Here is a 25,841-nt window from a genome sequence, read left to right as displayed (position 1 = left end):
TCTAAGGCTCCACTCAATGTCAAACACCTGGCAATGAAGCAACCTGGAAAGCATTCTTCCCAAGTGGGAATTTTTCTCTCTGAATTGTTAACATTTAGAAACGAGACAAGATTTTTTTTCCTCTGAAAGGCAATCAATACCACACTGCTACTGTTTTCAATTGTCCTCTGTGGATATATCTACCTCATCACATCCTGAATACTACTAATTACTCCTGATATATTTTTCTACTACATGCAACTTGAACAAATTATAGTCTCAATAAATCGAGTTTTATGGTACAATACAGCATTATGAATAATTAACATTTTTTCCTCTTATGAATTTACCTATGGCACAGCATAGGTAGTTCAAAGATTCTACAATGTCTAGTCTCACTCTTCTATCAAGATTTCTTGTATGTGAATTTAACACCTGTATCATAATTACATTAAAAGTACATGTTCTCTACCTACATAAATGACCCTTCTGCTTCTAACTGTCACACTTCAGAAATACTAATTTAAGATAGAGGAGTCCTGCTCCCACCTTCAAAAGAGAACACTGAGGCACAAAACAACTAAATGGCTGGATCAGAGTTAGACAGTATATATATGCAGCATGGCATGAAGTTACCTCTAAACCAAGCAGCTGAAGAATCAGGAACAAAATGATTAGATTAATGCAGTGCTGTATAAAGAACTTACAAGCATGCTTTATCCATAGCCGTGCTCCCAGGCTTTTTGCCATAACTCTGCATTTTGGGCTAGTCTGCCCAGTACAACATCTGCGTGACAGCAGTAAGTTGAGCCTTGATCTCTGGTATTTTACACATGGGACTGTTCACCCTAAGTACTCACTGAGACTCAACGTTAAAACTGTAGAAAAATTAAAACAATAGAAACTGACTAATAAACAGATCTATTAAATTAATGGATTTCAGAAAAAATAAGTACAATACAGTAAAGAATTTAAATTTTTATTAAGGCTTCTATTTAAATCAAATAAGCACTATTTAAAAATAAATATTTATTTAGATATACATGTAACACAGAGGCCAGGAGTTACCTGCCACAAAGCCTCTCCAAAAGGTGCACAATCCAATTATGACAACCTGCAACCTGCACATGTATTCACTACAATGTGAACGAAGGAAAGAAATTAGGAGTATAGACTTACACAGGCTATACACATACGGAAAGCTAAAATATTTCAAGTTGATTTAAAAAAAACCCCAAACCTGCAGGCTATAAATAAGTTGGATACATATGGCCCCCTAATGGCTCACCACATAACTATTATTGCCTTGTAGATTTACATGGTCATAATGGAACTGAATTTAGAGATAGATGTGGGAAAAAACCCAAAACAGGTCAGGACAGCATCTGACTAGATTTCTGGTTTGAGCTCTCTTCCACTGACAGAGCAATTTTTGTGTTTTTTAGGCTATTCCTGGTATGATAACTGTACTTATACTACCATTATCCTATTCTACACTGACACTGACATCAAAAAAGACTAAGACCATTATCCCTCCCACCCTTTACACTCCACCTTTAATGGCGGACTTGGAAATGCTAGGTTAATGGTCGGACTTGATGACCTTCAAGGTCTTCTCAAAACTAAATGTTTCTCTTATTCTTGTCCATTTTAATTGTCCCTTTGGTGTCCTTAGATTTTGACCTTCTACATCAATTTAGTTCAACATTCCTTTCTTATGCTTCCAACTGTTCAGATAATTTAGGACTTAGCACAAATACTGAAAAAAATCATCCCAATAACAGTGCAAATTGGATATATACTGTACTGCAGTACAGAAACTTTACCACTGAGGCCAAGAGAATTATTTCAACAACACCATTCAATGAATTTCAAGCCTTACGACTGGATGATCTTTCCCCTTCTCCAGGAGAAGTGGATTTATATCTTCACATGGCTGCTTCCATGTTTCTTTTTGTTAACATAGTTCCTGTCTTAAACATTAAAACCACTCATCTGCCACTCAACATTTCCTTGCTACAATTTCATTGAGACAACTTTCTGGCAAAATGAAATAGCTCCTCAAAACACAGATGGAGCATCTATTACAAGATCCCATTGAGTGAAAACTGAAACATCATGGTTTCAGAAAGCACTGAAAAAGACAGTACTATGTACTTGAAGAGAGAAGTCACAAACATGTATTTGAATAGCAAAACAGCATGATCACAAACTGCTGATACTGACAGCAAGAATACTACCATAGAAGTTACCATTACTGCTACAGGAACAGCTAAGTTCCCAGGACTCCATCCATCCTCTGATACTTCTACACAAGATTTGAAAGCAACAAATGAGCAGACAAATTCATTTATCAGTGAGCTATCCAGAAAAACAAACGTAACACTGAAAGTGTTTTTTATTCAAAATAACATTTGAGTACCGCGTTACTGCCTTTCATGGACTAAACTATATAAGCCTCATGGCTTACTTGAAGACCAGGTATATAGACATTTGTGACAAGCAGACTCCTGTCAGAAACAACTGTAGAGCCTAGGTACATAATTGCTGATTTTCTAAAACAAACAATTAAAAAAATCCAGCAGTCGTAATTCTGAGTACTACCTTGTTTAAACATTTAATAAATTAACTTGTTACTCCTCTTGTAGAACTAAGTATATTGTCCAGGGAAAAAAGCAATTTTTTCTCTTAAGTTCTGTAGTGACAACTTTCATGGAAACATTATCTTCTGCAATTCCAGCTAGCAATGAATCTACGTCCCAGAGCTCTGTTCAAAGCATCCAGCCCCACTCTTTAGATACCCTCTTTTTCTTGTATACTGGCATCCACAATGACACCAATTTACCTTTTGCTACTCTGTGTTGATGTGAGTGGCATATTTCCATCCAAATGCCTGATGTATTTTGTGCTCTTGTCAGTACGTAAGTGGATTTGAGCAGAAAACTGTGAAATCTAAAGTTGGCTAAAAATGCTCATTTTTTAAAGATAAAATTACTTTTATTTTATAAAATGAAGCGTAATTTCTAGGTTCCAAGTGATATAAAGATATAAAAATTTGCTCGCTGTTAAAAAAAAAAGTTTTACAGCTATGAAAGTTATTCCTAATACACAAATCCAACATTTAGAATGGGATGCCCAAGTCAGTCCAGACAAAAGGATAAGAAATTGTTTCTAGGAACTCAGATACCAGTCAATCTAGAAAGAAAACTGAAAGCTTGGCATTGGGAAAAGAATATGCCCTTTGATCAATTACTATGTAGGAATAAACATTTAGACCATTCTCTCCTAATGAATCTCAGAATTTGGTAAATGAGGAATGCCATAATCCCTGGACAGTGTTTCAGAAATGTTCTGGTTTGCAATGAGTACTAATATATAAAGTAGTAACAGGTAAGTTACTACTTCATATAAGCAGTTTAGGGCTTCATAGCTAGAGTAGATACAAAACTTTGGCTGAGAAGCAGCGAGTAATGATGAAAGCAATTTAACTGTACAAGACCATCACCTCAATAAAACAAAACTGTAGATGCAGCCACGATTTGGAGTACTGTCCATCTCAATATCTGCTACTTACTTCAGCTTCAACAGGAGAAAATCCAAGCATAACAAATGTTATGCAAATATTATATTATCACCCCCCTTGCAATAATGAATTCTCTACAGAGAAGATAAAACTTACACTATTTTACTTTATTTTCTGAGATTACTGAAAACACGGAGTTATAGGTGCAAACCAAGTTCCCACTTGTTTCAAGTTTTAGAATGAGTTTCCTTTCCCTCAATTTTAACTCCACACTTGCCTAAAGTAGAAAGAGTAAAAAATCAGTTTTACAGTTAATGTATTTTACCATGGAACAAAGGAAGAGTATCTAGAGAGATTTGTAAAAAAAAAAAAAAAAAAAACAACTAATCAAGAGTAAATATGAACTGCAGTATTTCATCCAGAAGTATTCACACAAGGGGAGACAAGCAGGGGGAAAGCATAGTCCATAAAACAATATAAACAGAATAGCTTAATTGTTTCCTTTTCACAAAATGAAGTATTCCATCTTATTAATATGATGAATATATTGGTTAAAAATATATTTTTATATATTTTTATATATAAAAATATATAAATATAAATACACTCTCGCGAGTGTAGGGGCGGGAGCTGTGTTTCCAAAATTCAGAAGCTGTCACACGTGGAATCTCAAAGCTGCAGTATCAAATCTTCTCTCTGAAGAACATACACTGCCACTTAGCTATAGCAGGAATTCAAGTAGGGGGGGAAATTGTTTCTTTCCTTCCACAGTCTCTACTGAGCATGCAGTGCTACTTATATCTTTCATGGTATGTTCTGAAGTAGATAGCAAGAGTCTCTCATTTTTTTTTAACTGGAAAAGAACTTTCCTTTTCCATGTATAGTAAGTTTAAAAATACTTTTAACTGATTCAATATTGAGCATTAAAATAAAAGTAATAGGGCTAGCCAGACCTGTGTGGTGCTGCCACGCCAGATTAAAAATCTATTTGAGGAAAGAAAGGTATAAATCCAACAAATTTAAAAGACTAGTGGTGAAAGGGGAAATCTCCTTTCATCTATGCAGAAGTTTCAGAGCATGCATCTAAAACGTGTTTTTCGTGTTACATTATTAAAGATATGGAAAAAATCCAAACAGCAAAATTCTCGTCTTCCGTACTGCAAATGATTTGGAACAGGGACTCCTACAGGAAGCAACGTTTGAACCGCTTATCACATGCTACCCAGCCCACTCTAATTCGTAAAACCTCTGTCAGTAATGGATTTCAAATACATCTAGCAGCATTGTTTCAAAGGCATAACGTGCATGGATGCATAGAGCCGCAGTGCCTTCCCAGAACTGCAGAATGTGGGCAGCAAGCACCACAGTTACACCTGTAAATGACCCAAGGCCAGTCTGATGCCAACTACCCACCTGAGAGGAGGTGACAACTAGCAGGTTCTCAGAATTTCTTCCACATGTCAGGATTGTCTAGACAACAAAAAGGCTTCCCAGCAGCCCGAACGATTCTACAAGAGAATCCAGGAAGGCTCAGGAATACCAAAGGCCTACCCCAAAGCTCAGGAACCTGTTAGGCTCATATGCATCCAAGCACTGAAGAACATGGAACAAAGGAGGCACACTGACCTCTAGTTACAGCTTTAATCTTTCTTCACTGTAGCCTCCTCTACTACAATCTTTCTTATAGTTTAGTATGATTGTGGTCATTTCGCTGAATGAAAATTCTCAAAAAGCAGAGTATTGTTCCTGTATACATTTGTACTTTTATCATTCACATATCTATTAATGATTTATCAGAAGTCAGTGAATTACCAATTTAAGTTAAATCAATATATGCTTTAAGTTATATCAATATGATTTAAATTAAATCATATACATATATGCGTGTGAATATATATTTTTAAATCAAGAGCTGAATTTGAATTAGAGTTACTAAGTAATATGGAAGTATCTAAGTCTTTAGTTACAACATGCTAACTTCTATAAAGTGGCCATCTTTCAATTTTCCAGCTTTCCAGCTACACCAAATCCGGAATATGAAACCAGTTTTATTATTTCTGCATAAGAAGCCTTCCATACAATGAAGCATAATTGGTAGCTACTCCTTTGGAAATAGTTCTGTAGAGGAAATACTCCCATTAAAAATATATTATTATTATTATTGTTGTTGTTGTTGTTTTGTTGTTATGCTGTGTGTGTAGATACACATATATATATGACAAGAAGTACATGATAATATGCTCATTTCAGACTTAGTAGGATTACATTTAAAATCAAGATGAAATTCAAGCACATTTGAAGAACAATAGCATTAATCAATTTTAAAATTCTCTGATATTCAGTTCAGTAAGCTGTACAACAGCTCAACTCAAAAGAGATAAATACAGATCCCTAAAAACTGCCATTGCCTCAAAGTCAATCTCATCCCTTTGGAAGGATCAAAAATAAAACCCAAAGTAAAGATTCTGAGGAGACAGATATCCTGCATTGCAGGCTTGCACTATTCCATGATAATATAAAGGTTAAATTCTAGCATGTGCATACAACTTTGCTGCCTATAGCCAGGGTTATGAGTATAACTGTATGACAAAGCTCAGTGAAGGCTTCTTGAGAAGAGTCATCACTTCTGTGACCTTGACACCGGTTGGTCCCACAACTTCTATACAATTTAGTGATGTGCGAGAACAGATGATGGTGCAATACATAGAAATGGCAGCATTTAAAATTCATAGTAGCGTAAGGCCATTACTTTTCCCAGTGGGCCACTTGAACTTTAATAATGTCTGACCTAGTTGGCCAATAAGTTCTAGCAGCAGACAGAGGAAAATTGCCAGTATTAGATACTGTTTGATTTTTCATTTAGGAAGACTTAAAAGTTCCTTTAAGAACAGAGCACCAATTCTTCCTGTAGACACCTAATTTTTTTGTGTCTCTTGTAACAACCAATATATCTTAAAACAACTGCAGACTATGAACAATCTGTATCAGATGTGAAAAAAATAAGTTGCAGAGGTAAATACAAATAACCAATATGGGCAGTGGTCCTAAAATAATGCTAGCTCTTCACAGACATAAATTACACCTTTTTTCATCCACACCACAAAAATCTTACTTCCAACAGCAATAAGTGTAACTAAAAATATGCCACATTCAAATGATTACAAAGTATTTATGATCATTCTCCCAACCTGAAAAGAGAAGAACAAAAATGCTCTGTTTTCCATACTTATGGTTATGATAAGAACAGCATCATGTTTTAACAGTAGATAAATACATAACATGTTAAAAACCGCAGCAATATCAGCACTAGAAAAGTAGCAGGTCCATACAAAAAGAAACTACCTCTTCAGTTTTATAATCTCAGTAAGCAAGTAGTGAAAAGAGACAGTAATTTGCCAAAGATATTGCTCTGATATAATTTCTTTCTGGAATTAAACAATGCCTGTTGCATGAATGTTTGGAACCCATTCCAATGCCAAATCCACACAGAGACCTGTATAAATAAATACTATTTCACTAATTTTTCAAGTTTCTTCCATTAAAATATAAAACTGTTTTGTAATGTCGAAGTTTCAAACTTAAAAATATTTTCAGGTGTAATACAGAACAACACATCTTTCCAATAAGAGCTTAAGAAATATACTGTCAGTGCTAAAATGTGAAATTAAAATTCTCAAATATTCTAACATCAGGCTTCAATGACTACTGAATGTCCTCATCTCATAGACAGCAGAACTTGTCTGGTACCCTTTAAGTATCTTATCAGAGAATCCACTGACAAAAGAAACTGACAGGAATCAAACAGCGTTTGTCTCCAAATACACCTTGATAATCTCAGCACTTGTCCACCACATCTCCATTTCCTCATTTTCTCTAGAATTCTGCTTTTAACTCTAACACTAATTTTTTTGAGAAAATTAAATTTAAAAAACCCAGCACTTGACACTAGCAAAAGTAAACGATTTGCCCTACGTCCTTGATTTCAACTACTCCAAGTTACTTAGCAAGAAGGAAAGTTTCTTAATATCCAGGAAAGAATGTCCCAAAGCAGAGGCACACAGCAGCATACAGAGACTGAGGAAAAAGGTAAAACATGTGTGAACTCCTCATCTGCACTCAACTGAACATCATCCACACTTTATTTCAATTTACTTCAGTAGGACTGTACCAAAAACATGTTCGCCAATTTGACATCTTTATCTTAGTAGTACGATCTAAATGCTGAACCATCAGACAAAAATACAGTGAAGTAGTTCCTTATCTGATGCTGGTTGTGTGAAGAAGGATGTTCCTAGGGTACAACAGCAATGGACATCAACAAGCAATTAGGGCAAAGAAGATACAATTTAAACCAGGGTTTTATCCTTCTCCTTTTTTATCTACCCTACCGATAGGGCCAAGGTCCACACATTGAAAATATACTCAGTAGGCTATTAGTGGAAAGCAATATTTGAAATATTTATTTTGTGTTCATCCCCTCATTTTGTTTGGATTAGTCTATCGTGCTATTTCCTCTTATGCCCAGGAAAAGAAATAGATCAGGAGAAGTTAAGGTAAATTTTTCAAACTTCAAGCGCAAATTTACCTACTGTGGACAAAGGAGAAAATAATTCCATTTTATAGCTTTTTTTTTTCAACAAAACCATATTGTCCTGTACGAGTTAAGTGTTAAAGTTTAGAAAACTATTTTTATGAATGAATGGCAATTCAGAGCTAATTAGATTGTTCATTTTGTATTAAAAAATTAGCCTGCGTGTAAAAAGCATATCTCTATTGAACTAAATAAATCCCTAAACACCCTTAAACAATTTGCTCCTAAAAATATATAATCAAATTTAGAAAACTATAAACTACATTTAAAATTTATTATTTACAAGCAATTAATTACAAAGACAGCCAGGTGGCTTTCATTACATAAATTACTGTTAATGACACTTGCCTCATGCTGCTACTGTATTTAGCATTTGCATGCATCACATGTCAAGCACACACACTGTTGCATAGGTTTCTCCACATTAAGAAGCAAACATCTGAAGTCAAAAAAGCTTCCAGTTACCCAATCAAAACTTAAACAAGTCAGGATCTTACTGATGTTTCCCATTCAGGATATAATCTAAAATAGATTCAGGATATAATTTCAAGAATCAAACATGGATGACAAAGAAGTGGCAGTTTTTAGTAAATTCCCATTTTGGTTATGATGCAGATTCAAGGCAAGAGATGAGTCCACTTATAGCTAGTTTCCTTGAGACTTTAGAGCCCTAGACAGTGTTTAAATAATAATTAAAAAAAAAAAATAAAAAAAAATAAAAAATAAAAAATTAAGCTATTTGTAATTATTGAACAAAACAAAAGGAAAAAAAAGAGATAATAATTCTTGTCTACCTTCCCAACAGTGCAGCCTTTTGTCTTGTATATCTAAGTTGTTGTACCACGCATGCAGATATTTACAAAGCCTATTTTCAGCCCCAGGGATATATAGCTTATTATGCCATAGAGGGAATAAAGCCATTCAATGCCACTACTTACTTCCCCTTGGAAAGATTGCAGAAATGCACAAGAAGGAAAGCCAGCTATTTCTTTTAACTGGTGTTCTTCCAGCACTCTCTTGTAAAAAAGGCTTTCTATCTAAAACTGGCAGGCAATATGAAGGGAACATCACAAGAGCTGATCACAACATTACATTAGTGTATCCTAAAACTTCTCTAACCCTTTCCACTGCTATCAACAGGCTTTTCCTTTCTCTTCCTCCCCTCTCCAGAGGATTTTTATGGTGTTCCTGATATTGCCCTGAAAATGCATACAATGACTGTAAGCTTTGTTTCCCACAGTGCCACTACAGGAGAGGCTGGCTTACCAGAACTCTTACTCCATGGAACAGAATCTAAAGGAACACTAATGGAACAGAGTTATCTCTGATATAAACACTCAATAAGACTGACTATACAGCATCACCTTCATCAAGCACCAAAATTTCACTGGTTTTGGTAGAATGAGCCTAGAGGCTTTCATAAATAAATGTGGAAGCCAAGCAAAAACAAACGTGAGTTCTCTGTTAAAATAAGCTGAAGATGACCTCAGCATGCATCAAGTAGTATGGGATGACTCACTGACACTTCTTAAATTTTTGTGACTTATCAAAAACACAATAAAAATACACATCACCATCTTTATATTAAGTCCATAAGGACTAAAGTTAAAAAAAAAAAATCAATGAGAAGGGTGTTTATTAAATAAACTTCACTAGAATTCATTGATATTTGACTGATAATATACTTCAGGCAGCTTTCAAAGATGTCTCACACAAAATATCCAAACCTAGCCTCTCTTTGAAGTTTTAATATATTAAAGTAAAGCAGCAAAGGCCGCCTTCTTCTTTTCAGATTAATCTTAATTTGTTCTTCACACTTAAATATCAGGTCTTTATATGTTACCTAATTTCTAAGCGTGACAAACTAACAGAATTGGGTCTTCAGAAAATAGTGGAAATTGTGAGAGAACAAAATATTCTCAATTGGAATGTTTAAATGTCTGCATGTTAGTGAGTAACTAACAACTTATATATATTCATTATACATGACGTATCTTATAAGAGAGCATATATTCTCATAAAAGAGATCTCTACTTTTAACTAAAGGGGATCAATAAGAGGATGTTGAGATCAAGTTTCTAGTTTTCAAAAACCAAAAGATTTAGAGTGAAGAAGGGAGCCAAGCCATAAATTAGCACTTTGGGGTGGATATTCTTTGTTTTCAAACTTATCTTCTAAGAATAAGTAAAAAATCCCTCTATCAGCTTTTATTTAGAAGTAATTGCTCCTTCTTCATGACAGTAAAAATTTAAGGCTGAAAGTGGAAAAAATGGCATGAATGTAATTTTTATCACAGCAGATATGCAAATATTTTTGTCTCTCTGTACTCCCAAAGTATTTTGTTAATGCATCTCTTTCCACTAAACCAATTGCAAAGAAATATTTAATTTAAAAGTTATGGCTGTTCATATGTAATCTGTTACCTGGATTAAAAAAAAAAAAAGAAGAAGAAAAAAAAAGGCAGAAGGCCTCTCTATCCACCTAATCACCATATCAATGACACATGCCACAACAGAGAAGCACTAGTTTATTTGATTGATCATGGTAGATAAACTCCAAATAACAGAGAAATTAACAAATGCTTGACATTTGCTCAACATCCATTATTCTGACACTGCTTTCAGGATTTCAAAGCCTGGGAGTATGCTTAATCAACATTCATATTCCCTAGTGAGTTACAGGCACCATATTGCGCCCCGCCTTAGTACTGATGAAAACTGCATATTGGCCATTTCCAAAATGTTCTGGGACTCCACGCAGGGCCCCTTCTCTCCCTTGCTCCTGTTCTGCAGTTTTCTTTTAAACACTTCCAAGACAAAAGCATCTGCCAGTTTTTCTCTCTAGGGATGTATGCAAAATGAACTTAACAGTTTTAAGGCAAGAGAAACCCTCACATCTAAATTCATTCATAGGACAGAAAAGGGCCTAAGAGGCCTCTCTAGGGACAAAACCCTGCTGAAATTTTCCCCGACAACAGTGGGAGCTTTATAAAATCTAAGTCCAGACAATTTCCAATTCAAATGCCCAGCATAGCATGACCTTTGTCAGATCTATGAGCCCTAGATGCACCCACTATTTTTTTATTCTAACCAGCACAGACATTAGACAGGGCACTACTGCTAAGCAGGAGGTTGACTATTTGCATGCTCTTCTATTGTGAAAATGTAACAGTGACAGCACTGTGTCGAATTCTTTTCCCCCTAGAACTTTAACTCCATAGGAGAGGCATAGCTGACAGATGACTCTCCCAACATCTGTGTTATGTACACTGCACAGCTGAGGAACCTTGGATCACTGTCACGGCTTCTCAGAGATGACCTACACCTTTCTTATATCTGCTCATGATCAAAAAAGTAAAATAAAAATTTGAAAATGCCTGTTCTTAAATGAAAAGTAAATATGGCAAGAAAGATTAACATAATTTAGTCATTAAGCTGTTCACATAGCAGCTCACCATATGTTGTATAAATGTCCTATACAAAATAATTTATCAGACCTGACACGTTGCACATCATATTGTATTATTTAATATGCTTACTAAAATTTCATGGATCAAGCGCCACTTCTGAAAGCATACAGAAAGCCCTAGAAAATACTTCTTCATCTTCTGTGATTTATTTTGATTGCCTTTTACAGCTACATGATAAAGTAGAACTTGCAAAATTACGAGGTTAGGGTTTACAGAGCTATTGCTTCATATACTATAACATAACAATTGGCCTCATGTCTATATAACATTTTACTTGCATTTAATATTCAGAAGCACATTAAACTAAGCACACTGCTTTCCACTGCATATTTTAATAATTTCAACTGGTTATTTCAGTAAACATCTTGATCCACTAATGCAAAGTTCCACTGAGAGAGAGATATCATTGAAAAAGAAACAAAAGAGCTAAGAATTACAAAATAAACTAACACAGACAAGTAATATGTGATACATGCTGACCTCCCTAAATCCATCTACATAAAAATATATTCATTTCTACACAGTAGTTGAAACATTTGAATACTATCTTTAAATTACTGTGATTTAAAATGTAAGAATGACAGGCATCTATTGCAGATAAATGGACAAAATTGTCTATCCAGAAACCTTGAAACCACAAAAAATAACAATGTGTAAGAATGATCGTCTGTCACTGTCGAGGTCTGTGTCTAAATAGTAAATTAAAACAAAAAGTGTAAGCAGGAAGCTTGTGAATAACAGTTGTTGGGCAACCAATGGAATTTGTTTGGAAAAAAATGCTCAGCACTTAGATGACATATCAAGCAGACAGATATGGCTAGGATAATATTTAGACTGAAACTATGCATTTATTCCATAACGGACCATTTTCTTTTCTTTCTCAGACCACTGATGTCAAAGGAAAACCATACAAAAGAGACTAAAAATGTAGCCCAACTCACCCTTTTTGGTCAGCAACTCTATATTATCCTCTTCCTAATAACAGGATAAAGGAAAACATATTCCTGTGTTAGATCACTCATTGAAATAAGGTCATTGAACTTTATTTGGACTGGAACTTGCTTGGCTTATTGGAGTATCTGCCAAGGGGTTAAAGCAGATCTTCCTTTTTAAGCTCTGTAAGAACCAGAGATCTAACTTCCAAGGTTTTTTTCTCTTTTTGTATTTTGTGTACCCCAAGAAAATGCACTTGTCTAGGAGGACATATCACTCAGCTGCGTTGAAAACTGAAGGAGAGCTACATTTACAACATGGATTTTATATTAATGCCATAAATGTCTAATGTTCAATAGCCATTTCATAAACAGGAACAGATACTCACTCTGTGCCTATCAATTACTGTACTCTCCACAAGTTGTAGTCTCCAAAGGAGCATCTATATTCCACAAAAGACATGCAATAAAGGACTGGATGTTACCAGTATCAACATAGGACTGCTAAGAAGCTGTGCCATGTCCCAGCCAACCACAAATAGAAACAGATACATGATGTCTTTATTGTTGTCTGTGTCCTCAATTAAAAACAGGGAACTCCAAAATACCCTTTATCGTAATTCAGCGACAGGAGTATTGCCTCCATCCTGGTCACAGTTTCCATGTTGCCTTTGAAAGGGTTTCAGACAGGCTGCATTGCATAAGGGGATTCCTTTGTTACCACATGGATCTTGTTCAAAAGAATATTTGATAACACTTTGCTTTCTGTAAAAGAAGAATGTGTGCTATCTTAGGACATTTTTATTCAGTATTGAAGTTTCTGGAGGTACATGGGAAACCAGTCCATCAAATGCTTCCAAGACTTTGAATGCTTAAATACAGATATACAAATGGAGGACAATCACCCAAAAAATAAAATCCTCTTCAGCACTACATCCTGATCTGAAGCTTTTCTCCCCATTTGGATAGACAGCAACACTCCTTAACATTCTATTCAGACAAAAAGGATAAAACAAGATAGTGAAGTTCAACAATTCTCCAGTAGAAAGCAAAGAGACTGTCACTATGAATCAGGCTACTGGATATCCTGGTGTGGGCAATGGAAGGGATAATATCTCCTACCCACAACATTATAATTACTCAAAATGTTATGGACACAAGAATTTAAAAAAAAAAAGTTGTGCCAAAATTAAAACAAAAAATATGTAAAAATGATTTAATTGCTTACTAACAGAAGTGTTTATCCTAAGTTGTTCACAAGCCATAATGCTTTTCCCACAACAGGCACAGGTTCCTGTTTGGTAAATTTAGGACTTTTGACAAGAAGTTCATTTACTCTGAATTCTTCATTTGAAGTCAATGGACAACAAGGACTTCATGAGACACAAGCTGAAAACTAATGAGGAGTTTGAAATGTACTTGTATGGTACCAATCAGTCAAACAAAAACATGAACAAGGCTTTTAACCATCATCTGATCAGAAGATGCAACGCTTTATCTTTCCATTCCTCTTTCAGTGTTGTTGGTTTTTTTTGGTAACAATTCACTATCAGGCTTGTCTTAGAAGACAACGTTACTAGGATTAGTTCCTGTACTCTATTTTCTTACAGAAATTATTCCTTAGCATTATTTCTCTCAGTTTAGAGTGCAATTCAAGGTTCTGAAGCTTTCACATTACAAATAGAGATGTTACTTTCACCAGGAACTTAAAGGAATGAACAGTTAAAAAATTACCCTCATAGAAGCATATATGCTGTTTCTTAAAACGATGCGATAAGCCATAAGGGGCATATATCAGAACCAAAATGGTTGTAGTCATTAATTTAAGTAATAAATCATAGGTCCTGCCAACAATGACAGCAAACAGATGCTAACAAGAAAATGTATTATTTAATATGTTGTGCGCTATAAAAACGTAAGCATTTAGGACACTTCTTAAATTTTTATAATAATACACATTTAATACATTAATGCTTTGACACATTCAAGAATCAAATGTATAGGTCTCATGCAGGACTTGCTTTCTCTTCTGTGAATACAGAATGGATTCCTGAGAGAGAAAAAGCTCAAGAAGTCAATGTTTCAAATAGATGTTTGCAACAAAATCAAGTTGTTTGTCTTGTCTTGAAGTAAATATCATGAGCATTGAATCTCATCAGAAAACGAAAATCAACTTATTTGCTTTTATGTAAACAGAAGTTTTCCCTGAAAGTTAGAAGGAAAATCAATTAACTATGATGTTTATCTCTACATATGGAAAACAAAAGATTTTATCATTTGCCATGAAATTAAAAATAATTCTGTACAATCCTTACACACAGAATGTCAATACTGAGTAACTCTCAATGAGTCTGCCAAGTTATAAAAACAGCAGTTCATTTTCCACTGTGTCTTATTATTTGTTTCTTTTATCAGTTTATACAGTTTCATGTAACACTACAATTATTTTCACCAAAAGCATCACTTGCAAAAATGCCAAAACCAAACCAAAATCTATGCTAGCAACTGAAAACTTGATAAATTCCACTCTCTCCATTCACAGCCACCCTCCTCAAAATGATGATCTGATTCTGGTACTAACACATGAGAGCGTAAGAAATGCAATTTTGCCTTTTGGCAAGCTCTGCCACACTAAACAGAACCACTGTGCAAACACCTTTCCCAGCCCTGCATCTCTGCTGCTGTACAGCTTGCTGCATAAGGTCCCTCTGCAGGAGGGTCAATTGTTTCTAAGATCATCACTGCTTTTTCCAAACATTTTTGTTTTGCTTTAAGGAAACTATTTGGATAATAGTACCTCTGTTTCATTCTGATTTTCAATGAACTCCTCTTGTTATCAGCACAGTTCCTTTCTTGGAAGTGCTTTGCTCAATGCTTTAGAACACTTGAGAAAGCAGTGATCAGAGTATGGAAACTAAATTTTCTTCATTAAATCTACTGAAGCAGATATTAAAAATGCATTTAATATACTGGGGATGGCTGGTGGGCATCACTGACTGTGACAGGCCAGTTACTGATGAGCTGCTGTCAGACGGCCTTCTCAGCAGGAATCTGTGTCTAAGGCTGCTGAAGGACAGCAATATCTTCCCTTGTGTGTAAGCTCTATTCATCTCCCAAGTATTTACTAAATCACAGACCTCTGCACACAAACCCAGTGTTTCAGCGCATGCTAACAAATGATGGATGGCCTAGTCAATTCGTTATGTCCTGAAAGCGTGATTTCCTGCCATTCCAATCATCAAACCTCTAGAGCCTTCAGAGCTGATCAGTCCTGGAGAATATATTTTGCAGGCTCTATTAAAGGAGTAGAGGTTCTTTCCATTAGTCTCAAACTTTTTTTTTTTTTTTTTCCCCCCTGGCTGATTTAAAGAGAACTCTCTCCTTCCAACAGCATCACTGCTACCACTCTTCTATGTGTAAAGTATTCAGCAAATGTACCTTTGGTACATCAGTGAAATAGCACTTCTAGAACATAAGCTAAGATTTTCTTTGTGACTACCATAAATGTGACAATATTTTATTTAAATTCATCTATATGTATTTATTATGTAACCTAGACAGCCCCAAATCATTTTGCAACTTACGTTTTTTTATCAAATACCTTTTACAGCAATGGAGTGCTCAAAAGGAACTGTTTCCTTTGTATTTGCTTAGTGAAACATATCAGAACTCTCTTAATTACATTCCCCTTAAAAGCATAAGACACTTAGGAATAAACTTCCAGTGTTCAAAAGACAGACTAGCTGTCAAAGAAACAAAGCTTCTGGATTTCACCCTTTTCATAGCGAGGCAATATCGTGAACAGTCTTCTATCCATTAGAGAAGAAATTTTATTTTCCTATTCAGTGATCTATAGGAGCAGAATATACATACCTCACACCTCTTATTCTGAAACACTGAGCTTCAAATGAAACAGTCCACAGTTGCTGACGAGTTAGCTGTTTACAGTACCACAACCTTTTAAAGGTGGTATAACAGATATGAGCAAAGTTAAGGTAAACAAGCATTTGGTTACTCTGAAGAGCAAAGACCTTGGATTTTGTTGCTTGCTAGGTGTGATCCAGACACAGCCAGTACAAACCAATGCACACTGCCCTACCGTTCACCTCAACCTTGACCTGGAGATTAAACTCACTTTTATTGCACACAAAGGTCATCTGTGTTAGGTCAAAATTCAAAGTCCCTTGTCAGCTAAGGTTGATATATTCCAACCTTTCTTACTCTAATGCATCAAATTTTTCATGGTGAGGTCATATTCAGCAGACAGTGTATTCAGCAATTTATTGTGCCATTGTAATATAGCCCAGAATATGATTGCACAAAAAACAATGCATGAATAAAATATTTTCCATTCTGATGTAGCAAATCCCCCACACTCACAAAACTCAAGCCTAGACTTGCTTGCAGGCTTCAGAAGAATGATACATTATGGGGCTGTTTCTAAAATACAACCAAGAATTACCATTTCTATCACAATATTCCTTAAAAACAAACAACATGAATATAATGGTATCCTAAAATCCACAAGTCAATTAAAAAGCACATATGGTCAGTGTTAAAACTTCCACTTCATCCTTCCTTTAACAACCACCATAATCTTGCCCTTAAATCTACAGACATCTGCTGGTCTGTCTGATGACACCAAGCTTGCTTTAGAATGAAATACTTAGAAAAAGACTATGCCACAAGACCTTTATTCCTATCCTACTGGTGATTATCATATCCATGGAATTTAAGAAGTGTCAGAAAGTACAACCAAGATAAATCTCAAAAAGCAACACAGTAGTGTATTAGGTGACCAAGACAACTCTCCCAGTTTTGACATGTAAAAGGATTTTCTTTTTTTTCTTTTCCTTTCCCTTTTTTAATCTTCTTCTGCTCCTTTTCTGTTTTCTTTCCTCTCTTTTTTCTCCATTTTATTTCTTTTTCTCTTGTATTTTATCTCTTTTCCCCATTGTCCATATTTTTCTCTTTTCTTCCTGTTGTTTTCTTTTTTCTCTGTATTTTTTCTGCTTCTTTTTTTTTCTCTCTTGTTCTTATTTCTTTTCTTCTGAATTAAACAAGAGTACTTAACACACAGTTCCAACAGATTCAGAATGCATTTTCAAATTGTAGGGAACTAATTTCCACATCTGCTTTAACAGGCCCCCTCTAATCATTGTATTTCACCATCAAATCTTCAAAGGACATAGGATTGGCTAAGTAGTTTGTATTAATTCCACAAGGCCAAAAAGGGTTTCCCTTTACTCAGCCAAAATGAATTTCACAAGTGTAGTAAGCCGTGTTCTGTGTAATTTTTTGTTTTGTTTTTGTTTGGTTGTTTTGTTTTGTTTTAATGAAAAGAACAGTACTCCCATATGGTAGCACTTCACAAACTGGAAGAGGAAAACATTAAAAGAGAAGAAAGATTTATCAGTACTCAAGAATTCAGAAAATAAAACTTTAATTTTCCTTGTGTATTTCAAACAAAATGTTAAGACTGATGTTTAAAATAGGTTTGGATTCCGCTAGGATGGACAACATATGTGAGAGTGCATGTAAGGAAGAAGATGACTACACCTATAAAAAATAGGACACAAAACCATGATGGACTTCCCTCAAAATTAAATTTCATGCTGACACACACTTATATACTACATCCTCTACTAATAGGTAACATGCAAACAACTAAAAAAAAAATCCCTTCTATCTCTCAAAACAAAAAAAAGAAAAGTACACATCCTGAAAATCAAGTATTTACATGCTCCAGTGGAAGTTTTCCGTCTAAATCCCATCTGTTGGTGTTGGGAAAGCCACAAACGTGAGCAAAACCATATTTTCCATTTCACTCTGAAATCTCCCACTGCTATCAATATCTAACTTTTAAGTCAGTATCTTCTGTTTAATTTAGTGAATAATAAAGGAGAGACAGTTTTTCTGAGTTATACACTGATACTGTTAATTTCTTTCACTGATGCTGTTGATTTCTTTCACACAATACTTCATATTACAGGAGAAAATTGGTATCCTTCCTATTTTGTGTCATGGCACTAGTAAACAGTTTGTTAGCAAGTCATACCAAATCCAACCAGTTACAAGTTCTTTAATGGCTGTTCACTGCTATTTAAGTGAAAAGAGAAACTGCCCACTGGTTCAGCCTATCAAAGCTGTGATAGCCAAGCGTTCAAATAACAAGAACATCTTTCCGAAGGGAATATTATCAGCTGTCACATAACTACTTTGCACAGTTAATTTTTATTTCATTTTAGGATTATTTCAAATATGCTACATTTTATTGTGGTTCACTTCTTGAAACTTGTACATTGCTAATTCTCTTTTCAATTAATGACCCAAGACCTCTTTCTCATCACTTATTATCAATCTGTTTACCTACCTGTGAGGTCTACTGCAGCTTCAAGTACATAACAAATTTTAAATTATATTAGGTTTTTTCTACATAGAGTAGACAAAAACAAACTCCATGTCAAACTTTGTTTACTCTGAAGTCTATCTAATATAAAAGAAGAAGAAAGCATAAAACTTTGAAAATTCTACTGCTTCATTGATACTCTAGTCAAATCTTCCAGAACAGTTAAATACAGTACAGTGGTACAAAATATTTGCCACATGATGAGATGGTTTATATAGTCAGAGCATGAATTTATGTCATTGTAAATGACTGAGAATATAGAAAAAGGGAGTTTGAAATGTGCCTTTAAACTTTTTTTTTTTCAGAATAAGTTTCTAGCACGTGTAGGAACAAAGGTAACTTTCTAAAAAAGATTTGCTAGTGTTTGCAAAGTAATGAAAACTAGTCTAGCTGTTCTGCTTTTCAAAATAATTAATCAACTATTCAGAAGAGCAGGGAGAGCAGAAGTTCCAAGAATAATGCTGGGTTTGCTAAGACAAGGACCTTTCTAGGCAGAAGAGAGTGCAACTGAAGTGCCACACAGCAGCAGGTTGTCTGCTCATAAATACAACCTGTCTAATAACCCTGTGCCCAAGTTCAGAGCCTCGAACTCCGCGACACAGGGAGGCAGCTACCTGCCTCAGGAGCCTCACTGCCAGTTCCCCTTCCTGCCTAACAGCAGCTCCAGAGAGTACCAGAGCAAAGCATGAAGAATTCTTCTTCTACATCGGCTCAATCTCCAGGCTTCAGACACCAGAACACAAAATTGGAAAGAAAAAAGAAAAAGGGGGGGATGAAAGAGAAGAGCAGTTCCACCCTCCTGCTTCTCACCACAGCCATCGTGGGCTCATCAGAACTGCCTGACAATCTGAGCGACTGCACAAAAGCAGAATAAAATTATTCACAAAGAAGCAATATATTGCCTTGTAAATAAAACTGGCTTAAAGAGGAAAATGAGAGGCCTATCCACCCCCAACTCTAAAAAAACAAAACCAGAGGCAACAATGACACTGCAAAAGAGGGAGAAAAAAATGTTTCCTCAGTCTCGAGCTGCTGGTTAAAGAAATAACATGAAACCATACATTTAAACTTTTTGTTTCAATATGGATGATCACAGAGAAAGTGATAAAATTGAGCAAATAATAAACAGATTATTTTTTCCTACTTGCATTTTAACACACTACTATGCAGATACAGTTGTTGGTTTTTTTTTTTTTTTTTTTTTTTTTTTTTTTTTTTTTTTTTTTTTTTTTAAATGAAAATCTTGCTGAGATGCTTTCCAGGCCTGGTGTCATTTAATAAAGCTATCAATAATTTGGAGAAATAATGTGGAGATAATTTCCACACCATTACTGTGTGGAAATGTGTGGAAAACTGAAGTGATACTAGGTAATGAAGAGCAAAGGTCATCAATGTAGAAGAATGTGCATCCTCTGATATGCTGTGGGAATAAAGTGTGTGTGTTCCAATAATCAAATATGAAGTTACACACATTAAAACGAAATAGCCATACTCAAGTATATCAATATGAAGCAGTGCATCGCATTTTATTCTTGCTTACTGGGAAAAAAAAAAAGATGAAAAATTTTTAAAATTACTTCTCTTCCATTTATCCCAGGTTCCCTTAGCCTTTCTGCTGTGAAAAAGCCCCTCTTGATGACATGAAAGTAAGTTTTCAAACAAGGGACACAAATAGGATGGTACTTTTTTGAATAGAGGCACAAAAGTGATGAACTGCACATGGCAACTGATAAAAATAAGCTGATAAAAGCAGCTGATACTTCGAAACTCTAGTACTTTGAAATTATCTCAGTTTGCACTTAGTCTCACTTAATGCTCCTTTTAAAAGGTGGAGTTTGTGAGATCTAGCAATTTTCTATCCAGTGGTTATTTACTGTGATGTTCACCTTTTGCAGTTTCACTTGTTAGTAAACTGCTATTTTTCTCACTTCCATCTGCTCGTATTTTGTTTCTCCTTATTGGTGAAAAGGCATTGGTGAAAAACAAAGGAGAAGTATTCAAGAGTGTCCCCCTTTAAATTGTCTTAAACGAAGACAAAGATTCAGTCAAGAAAACTATAATATTCAATCAGAATTGGACACAAAGAAGAACAGGAAAACATGTACAAGGTATATATTTGAGAAGTTCTACTCATAAATCTATCATGTTACACTGGTAAGAAGCCTTAGAAAGAGTTTCTGAGAGGAAACAATGTATTCTGCCATATACAGAAGAACTGAAACAACTAAAACAGTGAAGAGTTAAACTGAAGTACTAGAATATCACTTTGGGTATGAATTTAACTTTCAGAAGTTGGACTTCTCAGGACAAGTTAAAATAGTCTTTGAAAAAAGATAGACCTTTAAAATTCTAACTTACATCTTGTCACTGTAAATAGGTAGCGCTAAGGTGATTTTTATGTAGAAGATTCTACTTGTAGGCAGCTATAACTACCATTTAAGAGAGAATCATGCATTGAAAAGAAAGATTTTAACTTTCTCAGAACATTTCCTGCAATGGCCTAAAACCAGTCTACAATGGCTCATTCAATTTAGACATTAGCTCTCATCGAGAAGAAGAGTATCTCAGAAGAACACAAGTCCACAGCTGAAGGGAAAGCTGAAAAATATAATACAGAAGTAACAAAGAAAACCACAAATTATTAGCAAATAGAGAAATTCAGGTGAGAAACTAAGCAGAAAAGGTGATTCACTTCAAAAGAAAAGCACAACACCGAATATACAGAATTATCAGTCCAGTGGCGTATGTGTGAAAAAGATCAAAGGAACTACGGATCAGTGATCCAATATTGGCAGAGATTTATTGTGCTTAGTGCTCAAAATCACATTTTGATAATCCTCAGGTCATCCAAATACCCTACTGTTAAATGGGAACATGTTAGGAAACAACTGCTAAGGATGTAACAAATACCTTAAGAATAAAGAAATGAATAATACATTGGTAATTGCCAGGCATGAAATACAAAGCACAGCATTAACAGAAAAAGAACAGCAATTGGATACCCAAGCTTTTGCAAAATAACTGGATTTTAAGCAAAGTAGACTAAATCCACGTTGTATAAAAAGTTACAGGGTTGTAAAATACAAGAATTCCCAATGCTTGTATTAAAATACTTATAAACAGTATGAGAAGCAGTTTAATTTCGACTTTTTGACATTAATAAGTCACATGACAATACTTGTTTGAAGTAATAATCTCACAAAGTAGTTGTAGTACAGCCCAAACCACCCTGTTAAAAAATTATTTAGATTCACAGGTCAGGTTGGTAGCTACCACTCACCATACTTGTGCATTAAGTTGTGGCAATTGTTTACAGGAATTAAAACTTATTCTTAGGGAGACACTGCAGAACAAGAGTAGGCCCTTTCACAAAGCATGAAAGAGATCTTATACAAATTAGGAGCATAAAATGTGAGGCTTCAGGAAACACAACACCTGAGGGAGGAACCAAGAGATAAGACAGTATTAGAAAAAAAACTGAGTAGATTAATGCAGAAATCCAAAGACTCTGAAGATCTATGAAGCAGTAGGAACCAGAAATATTTGAAAACTGCCAATTTATGTATTGCATTACCAGTGGAATACCAATCCTTCCCAGGGAAAGATTGAAAGCACAAGGTGAAAGCAGCTATTATGGATGTTACTACTTTCCCGTTTGAAGCAACTGTTACCATATAATAATGAGAAACTGGCTATGGACACCTTCATCACACTGCAGGTACCATCACACATTCTGGAATATATTTTTAAAAGACTGAATTAGAAAGTTCAGGTGGGTGGAGGGGCTTTAGTTGATTCTGGCTTTCATAAAGAAAAAAAAAAAATCCATCCAGAAAGTCCAGTGAGACCCCTCTTGCCCTAGAAGAGAATGACAAAATTTCTAGATTATAAGAAAAACTTACTCCACAGTTACCAAACACATCACTGAAAAAGCCCCCTTTAAGATGGCATAAAAAGTCTACAAATCTCTGCAGCTTGCAGCTGCCTCTTTTACAAGATAGGGGTTTTAGAGAATGCCTGTTTTCCGCATCCTATGTATCTATTTCAATGTATCTATTGGATACATGTACTTATTTCAATACACCTTCCTTACTGCTAAGGAAAGCAGTCGTCTTGGAATGTACTGTTTATCTTCCACATCTGACCTGCTATGAGAAACAAACAAAAAGACAACAAAGAAAGATCACATTCCCAGAAAGAAGATGTGGAGACCTCCTCAAAATATACTTAAGACAGGCATTTTTATAAAAGCTATCAATTTATCATTCATATAGATTTTAGCTTTCTAGCATGAGCAAACAAAATTCAGGAGAGATCTACAATCAAAATTCAGAAGCCATTTTCCTGTCATAATGTGAATAACAAGATAATAATATACCCACTTAACTGTGGAAACAACTGCTACAGCTAACCTTTGCTCTTCAGTGTTCACCACACTTGAACCAGCTCCTTTAGGAAAAAAAAATGTAATTCTGTCCCTAAATAACCCTATACTATTAGTTGCACATGGTTGGTCAGGAATCAAGTTCTGAAGCAGAGGACTCAATGGATCTTTTGCAGCACCAACTGAGTAAACTGGGAAGTAAAACATATCAGAAAAGACCAGTCTTTTTTGGACAAATTTGATTACAAACTCATGTGCTACAGATCTGTCTTGGAAGCAGGCTCCTAAAAATAGTGACTGACCTGGAAAACCAACCCAAATTCTAACCTCCTTTCAAGACAACTTTGTAAAGAGAGTAGAGAAAGAGAGCATGTGCATGCATGTGTATGCACACACCCACAAATGCACACAAACACCCTCTACTAACTTCATTAGCACTGAAGTGATAAAGCTAAGCCTAAGCTCCTTAGACACATGATGTTATGGTGCTTTTCCAAGTTGCAGAAGTACTGTGCAAGGTGAGCTGGGTTCCCAAAACGTAACTCAACGCACTCCCTGAACCAACCACAATGCTTTATTATCACTCCTTCTCTGTAACAGGGCAATTCTCTCACACTTTGCTGGAGAGGAAAGGATTTCACTGGACAGTTTAAAAGCCTAAGTAAATGTTGGCTCTTCATCCACTTACTGTAAGTTACACACAGCGTCAGTTTTTTCCACCACACTTATGGTTAAGACTAGCAAGGTTCATTCAGGAAGCAAGTGAATGATTTTCTGTTTTGCTAATTTCTCTCTCTCACCAAAGCAGATACACTATCTAACCTCCTACATTTTTCTGCATTAATTCTGGTGATTTTAGAAACAGAACCACTCTTCTCCCCACAGGAGCAAATTTGCTTTCCTGTCCAATTCAGCAATAGCAACCCTCCTCAAAATCTGAAAAGAAAGTGAAAAACCTTGCATCGTTCCTTAAAGTGCTCTTGTAGTTGGTAGTAAGTAAATTTTAGCAATGAAGATTGGTGCATGGAGCATGTCCTATCACGGATACCTTTCCATCTTAGCCCATGGTCACTTGCAAAAGTCTTTGAGAATCCTCAACACAGCTCAGGCAAGGAAGCACATGAATGACCATAGGTAAAAACACAATCCCTTTTCCAGTTTCAACTGGAATGCAGCAGCAAGCAGAGAATTATGGATCCACAAACTCCCTTCTCCCTAAGAAACAGGGGCAATGGTAGTGCAGGATGGAGTTCACACCTGGCCTCAGCTACAGAGGTTCGGCCTGAGCTGTAAGGCTTTATTCACACCAGAAGACCTCCTTGGTGAATAAGAGGCTCACGAAAGCTCCCAAGAGCTTTCACCTGGACGTGTGTTGGGGGCGCCGGGGGAAGCGTTCTTTATTTTGTGCCAACTCCTCAGGTCACGGAGGGTGGAGCAATACCCTGCTCCCAGCGGCAGCTGCAGAGAGCTGTGGCTGGCCGTCGAGGCCTGTGGGCGTGTGCTGGTGATTTTGTACCGTGTGGGGCCTGCCCTGGAGCAGCGGGCGGAGCGGGCCCAGGCCCGGCCGCACCGAGCCCACAGCCCACAGCCCGGGGCCGGGCCCTGCGCCGGGGGCGGGGTGCACTTACCTAGGAAACTTCTCCCTCAGCTTCCTCAGGCTCTGCCGGGTGGGCTGCACGTGGCCCAGGAACTGGGCTATCTCATCGTACTGGGCTTTGCTCAGCCTCATGCCTCGCACGGCGGGGGCCGGAGGAGCCGGCAGGGGAGGGAGGCGCGGGGCGCGCCGGGCGGCGGGAGGCAGAGGGCCAGTGACGGTGGGGCGGGGAATCGCCGCAACCCCAGGGCACCTTTTGCTACAGCCTGGCGCCGGGGCCGCCACCAGCCGCTTCCCGCAGCTCCGCCCCGCGTTCTGTCCGGGGCGGTGCGAGCGGAGCGGGGCGGTGCCAGTCGCTGTCCCGCCACCCGCCCCTGCGCAGGCGCTCTGGCGGGCCGGGCTGCTCGGCTCCCGCCCCGGGGGTTTCCGGCGGAGGAGGGCCCCGGAGCCTCACGGCTGGGAATGTGCTCTGTTTGGTGCCCCGCACGTCGCTTCTGAGAGCCGCCGTGGTGCCTGTGAGAGTGGAAGGAGCTGTGGGGCGGCCCCGGCCCGCGGCGGGCAGAGGGGCCCGAGGGGCGGGTCTGGTGTGGAGGAGTGCCCGCCCAGACGGAGTCGCCTGTCCCGCTGTACAGCGGCTCAGGGTGTCATTGGCAAGGCCCTTCCCACAAATGGCGCTGAAATGACAGGTGAAAGCTCTTGGGAGCTTTCGTGAGCCTCTTATTCACCAAGTAGGTCTTGTGGTGCGAATAAAGCCTTGCAGCTCAGGCCGAACCTCTGTAGCTGAGGCCAGGTGTGAATTCCATCCTGCACTACCATTGCCCCTGTGTCTTAGGGAGAAGGGAGTTTGTGGATCCGTAATTCTGTGCTTGCTGCTGCATTCCAGCTGAAACTGGAAAAGGGATTGTGTTTTTACCTATGGTCATTCATGTGCTTCCTTGCCTGAGCTGTGTTGAAGAGTCT

General features: G+C 37.0%; 1 protein-coding gene across 1 annotated transcript in view; it reads right to left on the bottom strand.

Moving 5' to 3' along the window:
- Positions 1-25,069, bottom strand: part of CDIN1 (CDAN1 interacting nuclease 1) — a 135,939-nt gene extending 110,870 nt beyond the window's left edge. Inside the window, exon 1 of the mRNA XM_083862993.1 lies at positions 24,916-25,069. Coding sequence (XP_083719119.1) covers positions 24,916-25,016 — 101 coding nt within the window. The 5' untranslated portion in view covers positions 25,017-25,069. The remainder of the gene's footprint in view (positions 1-24,915) is intronic.
- Between the last annotated feature and the right edge of the window lie 772 nt (positions 25,070-25,841).

Source organism: Zosterops lateralis, assembly GCF_965231275.1.
Source record: "Zosterops lateralis genome assembly, chromosome: 6".
Classification (NCBI taxonomy): Eukaryota; Metazoa; Chordata; class Aves; order Passeriformes; family Zosteropidae; genus Zosterops; species Zosterops lateralis.
Note: the sequence above shows the minus strand (reverse complement) of the source record. Positions and strands in the feature narration are given on the sequence as shown.